A 19,689-nucleotide genomic window follows, 5' to 3' on the forward strand; every position below is an offset into this window, starting at 1 on the left:
TCAAGTTAGCCGTTTTTGAATTACATCGAATATTCGTGCAAAAATAAGTCGGGCTTATTTAGTCGGGCTTAGAAATTTTTTCTACAAAAGCCGGCACTCATCGGAATTGGTTGAACATCACAAGGTATACACAAAATTAAATGCTGATTCCGGGAAAATTGCTATTTTTTTCATTAAGTTAATCGTTTTTTAAAACATAAAACAAACAAATGAAAAACAAATACTAAGGTATTCAAGTTACTATGACAGCTCTATTACTATGCAATTCCACAAGTCACCTGAAGGCATAAAAATACTTGTTGTATGCAGTTAAGTGTATAGTATCACCAAAGCATTAAACAAGTAACTAATTGCACCTGAAACTCCACTGGCCAGACAGCAGGTCATATACTTGAGCACAGGTGATTTTTCCCATGTTAACTATTTACACATTTAGTGTCACTGTCATTTAAAATATGAAACAAGAGGAAATGAGTTTACAAGAGAGGAAGCTTAACCATAGAATCATTACCAGGATGTGTGGAAATGAAATTATGAATATCACAGCTGTTATAATTTTCAGAATATTTTACTTTTACATAAAACATTCTCCAATTCATATTTTTTCTTTTCTTATCCTATATCAATAAAATTTAAAACAAATCAATGTAGAAAACTTCTGCTTGTGAAAGTAAACATGTACCTGAACATTCATTGAAGGCCAACAATTCCTAATTGGCTTCCACACACCATTCCAGAACGTAACCAGTGGTAGTTACTTGAAAAATATCTTGCATCTGTTTAAAATGTTTGTATCTGGTAAACTTAAAACCTGTTGCTAATGAATAATAAATTTATGAACAAAAATTCACCACGAAGGTAATTGTGATTTAGCTTTAAGTGCGACTGGTGTATCTGCACCAGATTCACGGGTTTGCCTAGCAATCCCTTACGCACGAGTGATTATTGTTTTTTGTTGAGTTGATATTTTTTTTTTTTTTTTTTTAAGGAAGGCAAGGATTGTTGGGGGTGGTGGGAATCGAACACGAGGTAACTATCTACGAAGGTATGGCGACAGCCACTGTGCCAGGACCGCACAACCACGAAGGTATTTGCCTATTGTTTCGTTGAAAACTCAAATACCTACTGTATTACCTATGGTAAATTGTCTGCTAATGTAGCAGGCATTCACACGTATCAGACTTCAGGTCAGGCTTGCAACGCCATTTATTGGACTTCAGGTCATGCTTGGGACGCCATCTATTGGAATTCCGGTTATGCTTAGGACAGCATCTATTGGATTTCAACGCCATCTATCGGACTTCAGTAGGGTTGTAATGGACTTCATACCAGGCTTCCAACGCCATCTATTTACTCACTCAAGCCATCTAGTGCTTAGAAATAACAATCCAAAGCCATCTAGTGCCAAGAAATAGAACTTCTAGCGGTTGGATTAGCAACAACACAGCGCCATCTGTTGTATCGAGATTCATTCATTTAGACTTTGAACTAAATGCAGACAATTTATAGCCATCTGACGTTGATAAAACAAACCATAAGAATTTTACTAAGAAAGATAAACATTAACAGATAATAGTGATTAACTTTCTATAATGGTTTACTTACCATCGGTATATGAAGTAATTTTGCCGCAAGGTGGTCCCCAAAGTAGCAGAGGAACAATGACTTCCTTTAGCCATCTGCATGCAATTAATTTACCACAGGGTGGGCATTATGGGTCACTTTTTTAATTCCTCATGTTTTTTTTTTCGTTTTCTTTCTGCCTCTGCTCCCCCAACCTGTTCCTGTATTGATACAACTTCACGTCATGGTAGAAACTGCACTGAGGCAAATAAACCTTCGATTTATGCTTACCGATATTCCCAGAGAATTGGATGAAAAGCTTTCTAAACGTTACCGCATAACAGTAACCTTTGTTGTTCCAAAATCTCTTGCGTTAACTAACATGAAATAAAGTAAAATTCAATCAAGGATTCTTCAATGTGATGGATGTTCAGTATCAATGGTTTTCACGTGTCCTTTCCTTGTAGAGGATAACTCAGTTCTGACTCAACGCAATCTTTATTAGTAATCCGAAAGAGGTCTGTCGCATTTTCGCTCAAAAACGGATTCGTTTCCTTTCAGCGACACAAATGCGCAACACCTGACACACCTGAAATCTAAATAGGCCAATCTGATATATTATGTTATATTGTATACGTTATGTATATATACGTGCCGCCAATGCCAGCCCGCACTAGTCACTGCAGTATTTAATGCGTTCATACACTGCGGTTTGAGTGTAATAGTGGATGACCTAAAATTGTTTGAAACAACAGTCAGGTAAAACTCTGTTACCTCACCGTCCTCTGCGTCAATTTCATTACTGTAGTAGGGCAGTAGAAATTTTGACGGCAAGGATACAAGGAGAAGATGGCGTGTTTGAAAAAATTGCTCAAGATGGCTGTATGATGGAGAAATGGATAGCTAATGAAAAATCTCCGTATGTAGAAATTGGCGGACACGATATGACGGACGCCACGGCGATGCACTCAATTAGGTACTACATCATCATCTGGCAGCGCCATTCTTCTTTCGGCTCCTTGTTGGGGCTTGCATCAGGAACTAAATAGTTTTCGTCCGGATTTTCAGGTTCTTCTTTCCCAAGTTCCGGCTCCTATACTGGTTGTTCATTCCTCAACTGTATTCACCTTCCAGACCTTGTCGGGAAGAAATAGAAAAAAATAACAAGTGTAACATCATTCAAAAAGCAAAAAAAAACAAAAGCAGATGAAATTCAAAAAATTTTTAGGGATACTTGTTTCTTAGCAGAAATCCCTTGCCTCATTAAGGATATCACTGACACCCTTGCTTACATCAAGGCTTAGGTCTTGACAAAAATCTGAACCTGTGGCTAGGCCGTTGCAACAAGCTCATCTGCTAGGGGCTATCTCTGTATTTCACAACTTTAACATTAATGTGTGGATTGTATATGATGCAAATTCTTTTATGTGCTTTGGGGTGACAGAAACCCATCAACACAAAGAGACCTGTTGAAGAAAAAGATTATTATGAGACGAAAACAAACATGGATGTTAACATTCCCACAAGAACTAGTCTTAATTTTTCAAACTTTCAAGTTTTACACATCTCAAAAGCTATCAAATATACAGTCTACAAGACGTGAATAAGAGCTCTGTTAATCAAGAAGTTACAACTGAAGATTTTAAACAAAGTAGATTAAAACCAATGCTTCGAGAAACCTAGTAGCTGGTGTCACCTCTAAAAGCACTTGCAGTATCCAATACTCTCGACTGAATTAATGTTATCTACAGCAAATAGCTGCACCTCCCATACAAACAGTGACCAAACAAGGACTAATAACTGTATAACATAGTGAAAAAAAGAAACACATTATCTGCAGTGATATTCCATTATTCCGTTAACCATACATTTCCTAACACACGACATAAATGATAATGAGAGACTCTACAAATGAGAGTGTATGCTAAACCATGGCTAAATCCTTCAAAAACCGCGATTTGACGGTTTGTACACGCAGTTTGTACCCGCGGTGTAAACTGCAGTTTACATCGCGGTTTTGCACGGTTTGCACCGCGGTTTTACGGTTTGCACCGCGGATTTGCGGTTTGAAAAACCGCGGTTTGCCCTGATCAAAGACGATCGGGGCCGAGCCCTACCTACAGCGTTACCGCGATGCAGCCCAAATATTCGGTGTATTCCCAAAACAATTGATTTAATGACAAAAAATACAATTTTGTGATTTTCACAAAATTACAGTGTCAGATTTTACAGGTTTTTGAGGGAAAATTCCCACGGTACACGCGCCAGTGTCATAGCGTGCCAGTACGCAATAGCGTAACGCTATGCAATACAAATATTCCGTGCGTTTCCAAAACGGTTGATTTAATGAAAAAAAAATACAATTTTCTCGGAACTAGTATTCAGGCTTGAATATAATTCTGTGATTCCCAAAAAATTTTCAATTGATGCCAGATTTTTTACACATTTTTTTATACATATACTCAAATTCGAGCGCTGATTCCGGTTGTACTATTAGTTTTCCCGTTAGTTATATAGTTTTTAATAAAACGCAATCGTAGCAGTTACGGCGCACATAACTTTTTGAATGTAATTACTCGAAAAGTAGTAGTCCCATGTGAAAATAAATAATAACTATCGTGATCCTCGTTAAATTTTGAATCTAAATCACGTGTAAAAAAAACAGTTTTGGCTTTGAGGCGTACAGAATATTACACAATAAACATCGTGTGTATTGATTTGGCTCACCACCATACAATGAGATGAGCTAAGTGCAGTTGAAACACCGTAAAAAACGACGGAATAGCACATTAAAACATAAACGATATTTAGGTAGTTCCTTACGTCAAATAACATGTTTTGTTGCAGGTAATGGCGACACTGCATATGGTTGCATTGTCAAACTTCCCCATTGTCTTGAGATCATCTGTAGCACAACCAAAAAGGTTTGTATCTAGGCCTGTTTTACATGTCGTCTGCAGTAAAAAGACCTGGTCGTTCTTGATATAAGGAGCCGCGTGGAACAGCCGTGGCCAAGGTCGCTTCGGTCGTAGCTATTGAGACGCAGTAAGCTGACGTGTGCCCGAGCGTACCATGTCTCCGCAGCCCAGTTCCGTTACTCATTTCAAACATAACTAAAGAACGCACAAAGAAAACTGATCTGCTTGCTTTCTGATTACAAAACCAACCGAAATGAATGTCTTTAAACATACCAGAGTTGGGTCTAGCATTGTGGGCGTCTTCGTCTTCGCAGCAACGGACGAAACAGCAACAAATTTGCGAGAATCTCCGTCTCCGAGTGCAAGATCGAACCATCATGCGCCGAAAGTTGGTTGACATGAACCTATATATTTACAAAAATGCCTCTCATAATTAAAAAATCACGCGATATTATTGCCTTTCTCAACTTACCCGTATATAACAGGATTGATGCAACTGTGAACAAACGGCAGCAAATAGAAAACAAAACGTAATTGGTAAACCGTGTGGTCATAGCTGGGCAGGCCCCACTTGATTATTACATTCAGTAATAGCCTTGGTCCCCAGCAAACGAGGAACAACAAAACGACCAATATCAGCATCTTGATGACCTGGTCAATCAAAATCAGTTCAAGTACCACCGAATCGATTGCAACCGATCTTTTCAATGAGTTCCATTATTTAATTTTAGTAGCCTATCACCTGTTTACGGGCTTGTTTTGCACCGTCACCGCTGCGTGCATGGCCATACTTATTAGTCGGTTTACGAACGTGATGAGGCTCTTGGTGGTGAGACTGCATGTGACTAAGCCGGCCTGTGACAGTGTTAAGTCCTGGGCCATGATTGGATCCCCATCCGGTTTGAACATTTTGTACGTCAAGACGGCGCGGTGAGCCACTGTTGCATTCGCGTGTCATGGCCGTGATTTGCTTTGTCGAAAGCCATAGCTCCTGAATGACTCGTGAATAGCAGATAATCATGAGGAGCAGCGGGAGAACGAGCATGATGAGGAGCTGGTAGAGAGCGATGACGAAACCGCTGTAAGCACCTAAACCTTGATCCTGACCGATATCTCCTGTATCCATACAATCTTCTGACAGATTCCATTGTTGTAATTCATTATTTTATTCCTTTATAAATGTAAATCATTTAGGTATTTCAAAATGTTAACTCACAGTGAACGGCAACAGATGTCTTGTTGTTATAATAGATGTATGTGACACTGTCCTATTCGCATTCAAGTGATCAAACAAAAAATGAATTGTCTTTATGGTACTCTGTTAACGTAGTAAAAACTTACTCGGGCCCAAACGGACGGAGCTGTAAGTAAAAGGGCAAAAATCCAGACTGCAATTAAAGCTCTTCGGCAGTTGTGCAGCGTACAAAATGATCGTGACTTCATTGGGTATACAATCACTAAGTACCTAAAAAGAATTGAAAATATTAATAATAAATGAATCAAAATCTATGGCCAAATTTTTTTTGTGCTTCCAAGATACAAATTTAAAATACTAAGCCGACACTACCAACAAAACGGCAGGCTGTTATATATGCCGCTATTTATACATCGTATAATTTTGACATCGTTTTACTCTTCACAGCTGTCAGTCGTAAATTATGGTACATCAGCTGTCATTATCGATTAATAATTATCGATATTAGTCTACGTTATTCAGTCGACTTTGACTGCGCAACTATAATTCGACCACAAATCAACGGATTACCAGCGACTATATCCCATAAGTCCTAATGGACGAAATTCAATCATGCGGAAGCAGAAAGCAATTACATATGAAGACCGAAGAACAATGACTTCCCTAAATCTACCGATGGCATTAGCTATAATTGATTAAATTTCAGCCCAAATTTGGGCAAGAAAGAAAAGAAAAAGATCACAAGCGTAACTTTCGTAATCTTCATCTATATAGATTTGTCATTGCAGAAGACGACACGAGGGGCCAAACGTGACTTGGGTTTAACTACATGCCGCCTATAGATGTTTAATCAACCGTAGCATTGGAATTGTAGACTATGCCCCCGCAGAGTTCCACTTTTCTTTGTTCAGAAGGCGTTTCCTTTTAAAACACACACACACACACACCCCCTTCCTTATTATATCAATTGAAGACGTCAATACGTACAAGTGGGCAAGCCTCATTCGTGTTTCACCCTCATAGAGCCTGCTTGTTAGTAGGGCAATAAAGGTCTTAGATGCGAGCCTGATAACAGTTGGAACAAAGTCGCTGGCTATGCCGTCATAACAATATCAAACCTTGTTTGCGAAATCAAAATAAAATGCGATAAAATAGTTGTGTTTACCTTTCTAAGCTGACTGCTGTGAGATTGAGGACGGAAGCGACAGCTGACAACATTTCCACGTAGTACTGGAGTTGACAGAGTCGGCCGCCTTTAGTCCACGGATTCAGAAAGTAGCCCATGGTCTCCAGCGGAGCGCTCACAGCTACCAAAAGAAGATCAGCCACCGCTAAGCTCACCAGAAACATGCTATCATCAAATTTAAAGACAAAAACAACTGGAATTATTTTCGATGACGTCGAACGCTGTTTCTCAGTCTACTGTGCCCAGCTTAAAACTTCACACGGAATTCATTCATCTTTATTGTCATTCGTTTACGAACGATTAGTCTGTAATTATTGGCGCATACATTACAAGGTAACGAATGCGGATACAACGGATCCTTTCGTTGGCACGGCGAATAGGAAACACGTCGCTGACTGCGCAACCGTTAAGAACGTCTCGCCCATTCCGTCCGTGGCTTGTAAATATAACAAATCCCGAGGCCATAAATGAACCCAACCGAAACGTCGGGACTTCCGAGTTTTAGCAAAAAGCTCTTATTCACATTGCTGCGGTGTATCAGCCGGGCCCAAATCTGCGTCCAACGCAAATATAGCAAAGATAAAACATCGAGCGTTGCCAACTGAAAACCATTTCTATTAAATGATATATCTATTTACAGGTATATTGATAGATGCAAAGGCTATATACTGTATAAAAAGCATAAAGATAGAACGCACGAATGTGCGACACATTTTTTTTTTTTTTTTATTATTTCTTCTTAAATCCAACGTCATTCCATGTGCCTGAATGCGTGTCATTTGCGTATATCCAATCAAATGTGCATGCGATGGGTAATTTGAATAACGCTACTGGACAGATAATATTGACGACAGTTGTCTCAGGTTATTTTAAAATAAATACATGATGCAATGAGAATTTTTTGACATTGCCAAAATAAGCTTCGTTTCTTGCTTTTGGATGAAAAAAAGAAAAATGTGTGGGCGTACGCTGACGATCGCGAGTATAACGAACGGTTATGTATCGTTCGTGTCTCCACGTCAGTTGGCTTCACGCATAAAAGAATAAGAAGCAATATAAAGCCGTATATATATAAAAAAAAATTTAGATTTTTGAAAAGATCGAAACTGAGGGCTATATAGCGCACGAAATTCTCTTTCTTTTCGCAATAAAAATGCGAGGCTCAATAACGCAAATGCAATTTGTGAGGCTGAACGCACTGTGACAAAGTCTGTGCCCACGTTAACTGTTTCCACCCATCCACATTTTTATTGAGCTTCTTCTCACAATTTTGTTTCGTAAAGAAATATATCTTTAAATCATTGTACGTTCGCCCTACACACTTGTTAACAAGAAAGCATCGTCATCTCCTTTATTTTCATAGTTACACTGTACAACGAGAGTACAGCCTCGTTATTTTCTCAAAACGAACGACCGCATCCAACTAATGGAAATCGATTTCTGTTCTTTCGTGACCATTGTGCAACTATGTTCATATCACGGTTTCGTTGCTCCGTTCAGTCGGCATGGCCTGCCCGTGGCTTTTATAGCCGCAATATGACCATCCGAGCCGAATTAGCGATATGAACGAAAATGATTATATAAACCGGCTTATTGGTCACGTATAGCTACATCCCCCATTGCAATAGGACCAAGCAAATGTCACGTGGTATTTAACAACATCACGATGTCATACACCGCTATCCTCTATGTGTACTTAATATATTTCCAGTGATAATATAAGGGCAAGCAACGGGCCTTCTTCGCTCGACTATGTCAAAAGTTATTTAGCCTTTCTTCCGAACTTCCAATGCCAGTCTTTGAAGTGATCGTCTGTGTGTGTTAACTTGCTTTGATTTCCATCCAACTTCTCTTAATATATTGTCTGCGCATTGGAACTCGGTCTAAATTGTACATTCTGAGTGATGGCGCCTTGGTTTTCAGGTTGAATAAACACCTCGAACTGCACAACGGATTTATAATGTAGGCCTACGTCTATTTAAATGGAATTGAGACTTTCGTTTTTTTTTCGTAAAAATTATTCAATGAAGATAGAGGGAATCTTCGATGGGCTTTATGATTGACCGCATTTGTTGATAGGGGAACGGGACTCAGAGATGGAGGTCTGCAAAGATGAAAGTCACGCGCTGCTTGTCATTTTTCGTGTCTATACTCGCGTGACTACACTCACGCGTTACCACTGGACTCTACGTATTAAGCGGACACGCTTGGCTGCTGTAGTAGTACAGTAGCTCGTTTATGCAATTACGTTTTATTCCAGTTCTCTTTATCGTATCATTTATTATTTTTTTTCGATCCATTCAGTTGTCCAGTTGGAGTGATGTATTGACTATACAATAATAATAAAAAAAAATAATCAGCCAATCTATTGCAGCTTGTTGCATCACGTGATCTATGAATCGAACTGTAATCAAACTATTTGTATACAGTTTGATTCCATCCGAGATAAAATATAAGATTAAGTCTAAACAAACGGACAACCCATAAATATAAGGAAAACAAAAAAGGACTATCTCTGTAATGGCTGTAGCAAATAAGCTGCAAATGGGAATAAAAACATTTCTGATTAACCGATAACGGTGTTTGGATAACGAGGTCAGACAAATACAGCAAACGACTAACCAAACATCAGAAGCAGAAGGCAAAGAGCAAGTGATTTAATTAGCTCTCGTATCCTAGAAATATCTTTGAAAAAAAAAAAATTTGGAACTAACCATCTCGAAGGTCCCCCGGAAATAAATTCCACTTGGCTACACTAAACGGACATAGTTGGCATGTCCGGTTACGCTTGGTGTATGTAGTTCAAAGGGTACGTTGAACCTGACTTTCCCCTATTTTACTATTGCCCTCTCGCTTTACTCCTTTATATATAATGTATACGATATCACGTCTGATTCGTTTCCATTGGCCGAAATTGCACCTTGCGGGACTGTCGAATTATTGCGGTATTGATCGTCGTCGGGTGATGCCATTTCTTTTAACTCCTTTTATTTTTTCTTATTTACAGCAGTAGCAGATGGCTAGTCCCAACTGTCATGCCGCTATCCTTATAAGCATTAAAAAGAAAACAAACATCTAAAAAAATGATGCAATGAAAACAGCGATTTTAAAGCCGCTTGTTTAATATGCAAAATCCTGAAGTCTAAAAAAAGGCCTTGTACTTACTACGTCCTGATTAGATGAAATCAACAACTCAATGTTGAGTCATGCACGACCCAGTATGGATACATCGAGGATGAGGCTCATCCAGCTTGTTATCAGCAACACGTAAAAAGAATACGATGCACAATAACGTAACAACAAACGAGCTCTTTCGCCAAAATTAAGGCCTTCGGGGTACAGCGAAATACATATAGGTCGTATTTTATATAAACACAACTGATGGAAAGTCGACGGGGGGAACTAACAAATCGGCCTCGGCGACACAGAGAAGCTTTAACGAGCAGCTACACACAAAGGCGTAGAAGGACGTCGAGTGTTATGTAAATATATTTCGGTTACTCTATACACGCGTGCATTATGCGTGACAAAGGGAGACGAAGGCCAATCACTCGTGTACGGGTGTACAGAGCAACGTGATTACCGTTTTCGATTACGTGTATAGTGTCGTTTCGTGTAAGACTAATTACACGTGCACAATAGATGTGCAGGTCTACATTGATCGAACCCGCTCGACAGTTGGACCAGGAACCAGGCAGGCAATGCACTCATTCTCTTGTTGTTCCCTTTTATTTTTCGTCGCACACATTTTTTCCCGTCTTCTTTGATTCTTTTTTAAAAATCTGTTTTCTGCTGTAACAACATTTGGTGTGGTCTTTTTCTTTTTTTTTTTTTTTTTTTTTTTTTTTTGTAAACGAAATTGGCCTTTATTTACGCGTACCCGTTAAGGTTTCATCGTGGAGTGTTACTTCATCTTGGATGTGTCAAGCGCACGCAATTGTCAAACATTGATCTGGCTGGTCTTTTTTTTTATTTTCCTCGCGAGGACTTGGAATCGTCGTAAACGCACAAGAAAAATGAGAAAATGTGGTCAGAAAAAAACAAAATTGCACGTATTTATACACGTTAATCACGGCGAAGCTGTGTAAATTAAACTGGGTGTTACGTAAAAGCTATATTGGCACGAAAGTCTTTTATTTTTTACGTATTTACTACGATTTACAAACAAAAAAAGCTTTTGGGAATGTTGCAATTGAAATGCGGAAAAGTTGAATCATAAAACATTTTTTAAAAAAAAATGCGCTAATCCAAAGCACATCCAGAGCAAGCAGTTGAGAGACTGTGTATTTCTGTTTTGATATCGCCCACTTTCCGCTGTTCTTTTTTTTTTTTATGTTAGTTTTTTTTTCCTACCATGTGCTATATGGCTTGGCTTTCAGTCACGTAGCCACTTGGAAAAATAAGAGTCCTAAACGTAAATAGCATTTACATCTGGCATTGGCAGTTATTTTTCTGCAACGATTTTTAGCTTTTGCTAAGCCGTATTCATCTTGTATACACTGCTCCTCCTTTTCTTTTTCTTTTTTTCTAGAGAAAAACATCAAAATTCAAATGTCATAAACACAAGAACTGGGGCCATCAGCCCAAAGATATACGTAACAAATAAAAAAAAAGAAAGAGGGTAAAAACAGTTACTGCGAAAGTCAATGGTGATGGAAGAGCAAAGACCAATAAAAAAAACGAGAATAAGAGCACCATCGTATAGGGCCGTGCTGACAAACGTCAATATTGATACAACGCATCAAGTTCTTGATCTTTCAGGTTGAATGTTAGCTCACAACCCTTTTTTTTTTTATTATTGTTTTCTTTCTTTTTTTGTTAGTGGTAGTTCAATCCAGCACGTTATAGCGGGACCAGAAGAGTTCAAACAACGCAGAAAATGGGATCAGACAAGACACACAGAACATCTTTAAAAAAAAAAAAAAAATGCTCCGCACACATGCACAACGAAAAACTCGCACATGTTTTTAGTTCGACGGAATTCCGTGGAATACAGATTTAAATTAAATATCGAGTTTGATTCGATAGTGCGTGTAAAAGCGCCGTGGGGATGGAGGTAGCACGACAGGTGACATAAAAAATAGGAGGCCATTGTAATTTGGTTTATGTATGCAGCGTTGGTTGTTATATAAGCGTTTTGCAATGGCAGACATGATGACATTTGTTCTCCACTGTAGATGCCTATAAGCCTATAGGCCGCTGTACTTCTTTCTAAACGCAATTTTTAGCAGTGAAAAATAAAAAACATACACGAGCATTCTATCTCTCCTATACGTTCATTTTGCATTCATCTCCTCAAGTCAACGACTAAACGTTAAAAAAAAAAAAGCAAAATGACACGCCTAGATTTTTCGGCATCTACTTGGGCCAAAACGTTGACGGGGTTGTACAGGATCAACAGAAAACACTAAAAAAAATTTTTAAAAATAAGGAAAAAAGACGCCTAGTCTATCGGGAAATGGTAAATTCCTAATTCCCTTTTGTCGGATAGCGCCTGCTCGTTGGCTGTATACTCGACTGATGTTGTCTGATTCAGCTCGTAAGATAGGGCAATCCAATTTTGTTTAACGGGTACTTGCTGCTTCAGTGCCATGTGTGAGGCCTACATAGACGTGTATATACCGCCGCGTGAGTGCTCCGCGTGCTCTATATAGAAGCACACACACACCAGCGACAAGTTCTTTCGTATTCTTTTCTTTTTATTTCTTCCCATTGCGCAACACCAATACCCTATAAGACGTCCGTTTCAATTTTTTCCCGCAAATTGCTGCCCTTACACATCCATATATATAGTACCTTTTGTACAATTGGCGATCATTCAACCACGTCTTTCGATTATTGAATTCCTTGATTTCATTGTCGATGCGCATATAGGCAAACGCAGGGCGTCCTTTATATCTCGGCTGTTTAAAAGAGGGGAAAATATTTTCTTTTTCAAATATTTCCATTTACAAGCTCTTTCGATTTTTTTTTTCTCAACGCGCTCCGCTTCTTTTCATGATGTAGAGTCGAGACATCTAATGGAATCCTCATTGCTGCAAGTCTCCTTCACATCCGTGCATATGAATTTTGAAGAAAAAAGGGGGGTTAAACAAAATCGTGGCAAGAGTATTCTAATAACGTAGCGATCGATTAAATTTATTAGAATCGTTTGATGTTTAAAAAATGTGCGATCGACGGTTCATCTTTGTCTTCGTTCTTTGATCGGCCTGATTGCGCTGGTGCCATGATCGAACGATGAACGTAATCAGTTTTTTTTTTTTGTTGAGAATATTGATCTCTCTCGGTGACAAATTTCGTGAAATGAATTCGCGTACGTGGCTAATCCGAAAGTATGAAATGTATCATGTACAGCGCTGAATGCCGTACACTCTAAAACTCGTTATTTACAGCATATCTATACCACTCTAAAAAATGTAACGCTTACGAAAACATGTTCCCGGCTTAAAGTGTGCGTGTGGTGTTCATCCAGCGCACAAGTAAATATGACTAGTTTATTTTTATCCGCACCGGGAAACGCGTGATTATGTGTCCCTCCCGCCTAAAAACAATTTGTAACGCGATATCAACACAATCTCCGCCCGTTTGTCATCACCAACGCGTCTTTTCGTGGAATGAAAACGCGTGTACAATAAATGAGCTACATGACATTATAAGTAACAGCGAATTTACAGGTTCAGAGATTCTTTTTTTTTTTTTTAAATTACATGCATCTCTTTATGCTAGCCTTCGAAATGGAATGCGAAAAAGAAAAGGCTTTAATGAGTTGGGCAATAAAAAAAAAATGAACTTTAAAAAAAACATGCGAAATAGAGTGCACAGATTTATGGGCCGTGTATCGTCCGACTGTTGGCCAATTGATTGAGAATAATATCAGCCAAGCGTGACACGTTTCTAGTTTAAAAAAAAATATGGCACACATCGCGCACATGAAGCCAAAGACATTAACATACGAGCACAAAAACGAGGAGAAAAAAACATCATTTGCGGGGTCTTTCACGGAGGCTGGAAGAAAGAGGAATGATGCTGGGCCCTGATGTTCCCCCTTTCAATGCTCATTCTCTTTGGCGCAATATTTTTCATTTGAGATTTTACGGAAAGACGTCAGTCGCCTCATAGCCTCGTCCCGTGAGCGCGTGAAAGCCACACAAGCCCCGTCGCTTTTTTTCGCATGAAAAATGGTTTATTTCAAAGCTCCCCCCTCTGCTTTTTGATTACAAAAAGAGATAATTAATAGCATCCAGTGCTCCCTCTTAAAAAATAGTCTGAACGTTAAAGTTCTCTGCGTATTAAAAGACGTTGAGATGTCCTTCCTGTTAAATCCATGTCATTTGTCGCGCAAAATGGCTACTCTCTTCTATAGAAAAAAAACGCTAATGAATCGTAATACCCGAAAGGACAAATCCTCAGCCCCCCCCCCTCCCCCAAAAAGAATGGCTGAATTGAGAAACGATATGAATAAAAATAAATAATCCGATTTCAGAATCCACTGGTCGAATGTTCACGACATCTGTATGCGATGCGCCATCGCTAACATCGACGGACAAGGTAATCAAAATCGACTGAATTACGGTCTATAGATTAAAAAAAGAAGAAAAAGGAGGGAGAAAAATGACTTGGACGAGGACAACAGAAATAAATAAAAAAAACTAATTGGATAAAAGACTCTGTCGTTGTTGCGGGCGCAGATGATGAAGACCGAGAACAGACAGCAAATTATATTCGGTCTTGATCTGTTCCATATCTCCACCCTCGTTCCTAATCGACTGAGTTGGGGCCACGAAATGATGATGGTAGTCATGTTCATGATGATGTTGATTGCTCTGGGACATGGCGATGATGGAGTTGTGCCTGTTTTCAATATATATATGTATAGCGTACGGCCGCGTGTGTCTAAGCTAACGTAGCAGATGATGGGAACACGTATGTGTAGCTTTCTTTTCTTTTTTGGCATGTGCGCGAAACATGCGGAAACATTATGGCGTCCATTAGAGACAAGTCTGGAACGGCGCCTCATCATTACCGCATGTGCCTCGATTGTCTTCGTCATAGTCATCGCCGATATCGGTCTATAAAATTCTAGATTCAATATGGGAATTTTGAGTCTCTATGTTCGGTTCAACTTGAATGTTTTCCCTATAATCTGTGAATAGATAAAAGGCAAAACATCCATCTGTTTTTCTTTCTTTTTTTTTGCTTTCAACGTAGATATCAATAGGTAGATCCACTGAACATTATTTTTCAAGTCGTTCCATCAGCCATATAGCCTTCTGTAAATGATTGTGTTTAATACCCAGCGATTACTACTGCGAAAAAAAATGGCATTTAGAGTAGATGTACTATTATAGCTACTAGCTATTATAGGCTGTTGGTCGCCACAGATTACAGCGGCAAAACTGATTAGCACTTCAAACGTTAACCCAAAATAATGTAACTTTTAAAAAACGTTTCATCTTGTTTCACCGTAATGCAAAATGGAAAAAAATGAAACGCTATAACATATACAGGTCATTCTATATGGGACTGCCATAAAATAAAAGCTTATTTCGTTTGGATGTGTGTATGTAGTGTATGGGTGTTGGCAGGAAAGAAACTCGTTTCACAGCTTATCTCCGTCCAGTGTTTGTTTGTTTTTTATTTGTTTTTGTTTTTTTTTTCCATCGAAGAAAAGTTCACTGCATCCTCGATGGAATCCAAGTATTTATGTGGCGGGCGGCTGTTGTGGAATTGGCATCTGCCTCGCTGGAACGTGACAGAATCACGATTGCTTGAAATATACGTTCAGAGCACATCCGATCCTATTTGCTGGCCTCGCCCTCCTACCATTTCGAAATTCTTTATTCCATCAAAACTTGTATCAACATATAACAGCACAATGCATATTTCCAAGATGGACCAAACCTATCGAATTTCGTATAATATTTCTTTATTTTTGTTTGACATAAAAATCGAATAGAAAGTAAATCGAGTGGATGGCAAACGAGACAATAACCTGTGCCCTGAAAGTCAATACTTGTCTACTTGTATCTAGGCTACCCCCAATTGAAATCGTGATTAGATTACACATAGCAAAGGGTATCCGTATATGATGCCTTCCCAAATTCGATTTTATCTATTATTTTTCCTTATTTTGTTAAAAACGAAAAAAAAAAAAAGAAAATAAAACAAATAAAATGGAAGGAAAAGATGACTGTTAACGGACTCAAAAGTCTCGGACGCAATACAACACGCTCGGCTGAACTGGAATCAAATGTCAGTTGAAATGGCGGAGTCATTCCGTGACGTCTTGATTTAACCGAGAACCCTTCCTTATATTCAAAACATTCGCCTCGTGTGTGTGTCCAACGTGTGCGCCCAACACTAGACGTACATCATCAATCGATCTCTTTTGATTTGGCTGTCATCTGTAGAGTACAAAACAGCTATAACCTACAACGCAAAAAAACAAACAAAAAATCTAGCGTGGATATTTGTTTTTTTCCAAATCATATTTGGCCATGCCTTTGCCCAGCCATCGCTCTTTGTTCAGCCGAGTTTGAAGCATTTTGTTTTTTTCTTTTCAATTGCACGCCTTTACACGACCCAATTAGCACATCACCAAGAGCTGCCGAAATTCTATTTGATTTTGACATAAAACAAACGCCCCCCGTTCCATTTGTGTATAGGTTCTTGAGGTATATACGTCTTTTTAGTCATGTAGAGCATAGGCTGCTTGTTGATTACTTTTTAATGAAGGATTCTACACTTTTAGATTTTTTTTTCATTAGAGCGCATTCGTAATCGAAGCTTTTTCTTTCCCGTCTTTCGCCTTTGACATTAATTCCGTGTAATCAGCGAGAAAACAAGAATCTAGGACGGTTAAAAAAAAAAGGGGGAAGTCAAAATGCCGTTGCGAGATTGATTTGAAATCCGATTACGATTCACATCCTTTGACCGCTTTCATCTTGTACGTTCTTCCTCGTACGACTTTCGCTTTCGACGATGGTCGATCTTCTTATCAAATCGCCTCTTCACATGCAATTTTTTTGCTTGTTTTAAACCTCGTCATCATCGCCCGTTTCCCGACAGTTTACGCAGTTCATTACGAATGGCAATGTTCCCTTAAATGAGCTGAACAAGAAGCAGCGCGTTGCCCAACGATTGAACTTGCACGAGAAGAAGTCATGGAAATACGTACTGAACCAACCGGTTTGAAAACAAGTACGTGCAAATGACGATATTTAATCGCACTGTTGTTCCAAACATGAATCGCACTATTCGTTCAACAAGCGCATACATTCGGAGCGCGTTGGCCGACGATTTAATTATCAGCGTTAAAATTAGAATGAAAATGTCATCGCCCACGGTTTTCACCTTCTCCAGATATTGTTGCTATTTTCAGCAAGAAATCTCGCCATTATGTGCGATAAAACCATAGAATAACAGTGGCGCTAAGTTTTTGTTGCAATTAGTTTCCACTGCGCATTTGGCGTGACGCTTCCCATGTAAAAACGGGCAAAAAGCCAAAACACCCGATAACAAAAGGATACATCGTCTAGTTATTGAGCAATCACGTGAAAAAAAAAAAAAATGAAGCTAACCTGGTAACGGAGCGTTCCCCATGGCCGCGACTCATCGTACTAATGACGACAATGTTGCCGGCAAGACCGATCACGAAAGTGATGACATGTGTCAGAACAATCGGCACGAAATTGGGATTGTTCTTCCACGGCAGCAACATTTCTTCGGCGTTCTCCATGAAAATCAGCGAATGAGAACCCGACAATTCACCTACATTTCATTCCAAAAAGTTGTTTTTTTTCAATCATATTTGTTTTAATTAATTTCATTTCCAAATATCACACACCAGTCAGCGATTTTCCATCCTTATTTCTCCTAAGCGATTCCTCTTTTTATTTTGAATATAATCTTACAAGAGGCAGGAAAAAAACAAAAACAAAAACGAATGGGGACCACTCGAAAAGATTGGACTTACCTAACAACGATTCGATCGGACTTGGAGAACGGTTGCTGCTGGTGTTGATGTTAACCAATTCATCCTCCGTGGACACATCCAGCGGATAAATGTCTAAGCCGTGCCAGTTAATGTCCGACATGTTTTGCGCTTCATCCGACATTTTCTCTTTCTTTTTTAACCTCCGTTCGGATCGCAAAAAAATTAACTCTTTGTTCACTCAGCTTGGTAATCTTGATTTGTTCGAATTTGTTTCAAAACTCATTTCAAACAAAGTCCCCTAAAAAAAAAAACGCGAGCCGAAATGATTCGTTTTTTTTACATCCACTGTCAATTAGACACTTCAATTCCCTTTTTTTTTTTTTTTTCGTCAACAAGTACGTAGAAATTGTATGCGTGCGTGTGATCCTTTTCGTGTTGAACAAGCCGAGATGAAAAAAAAAAATAAAATACTGGACAAACAACGACGTCGACGAGTCTCGTTGCCGCGATCAAAGCGAATGGCGTGCAAAAGCACCGATCTCGTCACTTCGGTCCCATTTTTTTTGGACGCTGTGCTTTCTTCTTTGTTTGTGTGTCTTGCCGTGCACGTCTCGCAGTGCATACAATTTTTCCTTTTTTTTTCCGCCCTGTCTACAGCCCGTGTAGCTCCTGGAGCACATGCGCTTACCAGCGATGCACGAGGCAGGCACTCAGTCCAGCTTAGCTCGTGCGCATCGACTCCCTTCCCGTTTCCAATTGGGTTAACCTCATCTGATGGGAAAAAGAAAAACAGGCAAAAGAAAATACGGAGGGAAAGCGAAAGAAAACTCACGGAGAATAGAGAGATGTATGGTTGACTTTGACAACCGATGAATTATATCCAAATATACGGAGAGGGGCTTTCATCATTTGTTTTTCATTTTAGCGCAACCAAGTGCGATAAATGCCTTCAGAGTAATTGAATCCAACTGCCAAAACGTGAATGTGAAAAAAAAAAAAGCAAAAACAAATCCATTTGTTGCGCTTTCTCGAACGGGATAATTAATTGAATTGAATCAATTGTTTGATTGTATTTGTGTGTGCGGGGTTGCTGTGATTTGAAACGGTCACGGTGGAACGACATGAATGGACGTCACATTTATATGCCAGTCTCGTTTATTGCTCTTGTTATCTAAATGAGGACGTATGAAATAAAATGTTTTCATTATCAAATTTTTTGTATATGTATATATATCAACTGGGAAGGGGGAGGAGGTTATATACAAATCAATACAACATGCTTGAGAAGAATAAACTGGAAATGGAGAAGGCCGTTTCGCAGATGCAACCGTGGAAATTGGAACGGGTGCTCCAGCACATCCGCGCTATAAATATTGACTCGGAACCTCTATCTACACTTTTTGAGGGGAGTGAAAAACTAATTGAATAAAAACCCGCCTGGGTCACAACTGAAGTATATATCGAAACAGATCTAGTGGGACGTTTGAAAAAATGTCCTTTTATATACAGGCTGGTCACAGATTTCTCAGGTGCATGTGTTCCCATGCTCTGCGAAGCAAATGGGTACACGTTAATAACAGTTGGTCACACGGTACCAGTTGCTCTTATCCGATACGCTGATTGATTCAACATAATCTGCATCACATAGCAATGCGTAATTCTGGTTGGGTATGGAACACGACCGACAGGTTCATTTTTCCTTGGGAACGAACGTACGTACAAAATTCGGTTTAAATTAGCAACGGCCGGAATATTACGCTCGGTTAAAAGCCCCAGTCATTGGACTCGTATAATGACACGTAAATTGCACACGTGCCTAACAGTTTTGCAAATTCTAAAATGGAAACGTGTTGGGGTCAGTTAAGTTTGAAGTTTAAGTCGACTTACCTTT

General features: G+C 39.2%; 1 protein-coding gene and 1 long non-coding RNA gene across 2 annotated transcripts; both read right to left on the minus strand.

Annotated features, from left to right (window-relative positions):
- Positions 1-147: 147 nt before the first annotated feature.
- Positions 148-1,166, minus strand: LOC130695075 (uncharacterized). The gene is made up of 4 exons (XR_009002260.2): positions 852-1,166; positions 683-776; positions 512-617; positions 148-441 (listed from the first exon to the last, which is right to left on the minus strand). It is a non-coding gene; the product is annotated as an uncharacterized LOC130695075 (long non-coding RNA).
- Positions 1,167-4,267: 3,101 nt separating this feature from the next.
- On the minus strand, positions 4,268-18,306 carry LOC130695069 (galanin receptor type 2-like). Its single transcript, XM_057518183.2, has 9 exons — positions 17,838-18,306; positions 17,443-17,632; positions 6,842-7,027; positions 5,823-5,946; positions 5,698-5,749; positions 5,224-5,612; positions 4,954-5,132; positions 4,755-4,885; positions 4,268-4,676 (listed from the first exon to the last, which is right to left on the minus strand). The coding sequence occupies exons 1-9, from the start codon at positions 17,977-17,979 to the stop codon at positions 4,507-4,509; spliced, it is 1,563 nt and encodes a 520-aa protein (XP_057374166.1). The 5' UTR covers positions 17,980-18,306; the 3' UTR covers positions 4,268-4,506.
- Positions 18,307-19,689: the final 1,383 nt, after the last annotated feature.

The sequence above is a fragment of the Daphnia carinata genome, chromosome 4 (assembly GCF_022539665.2).
Source record: "Daphnia carinata strain CSIRO-1 chromosome 4, CSIRO_AGI_Dcar_HiC_V3, whole genome shotgun sequence".
NCBI lineage: Eukaryota > Metazoa > Arthropoda > Branchiopoda > Diplostraca > Daphniidae > Daphnia > Daphnia carinata.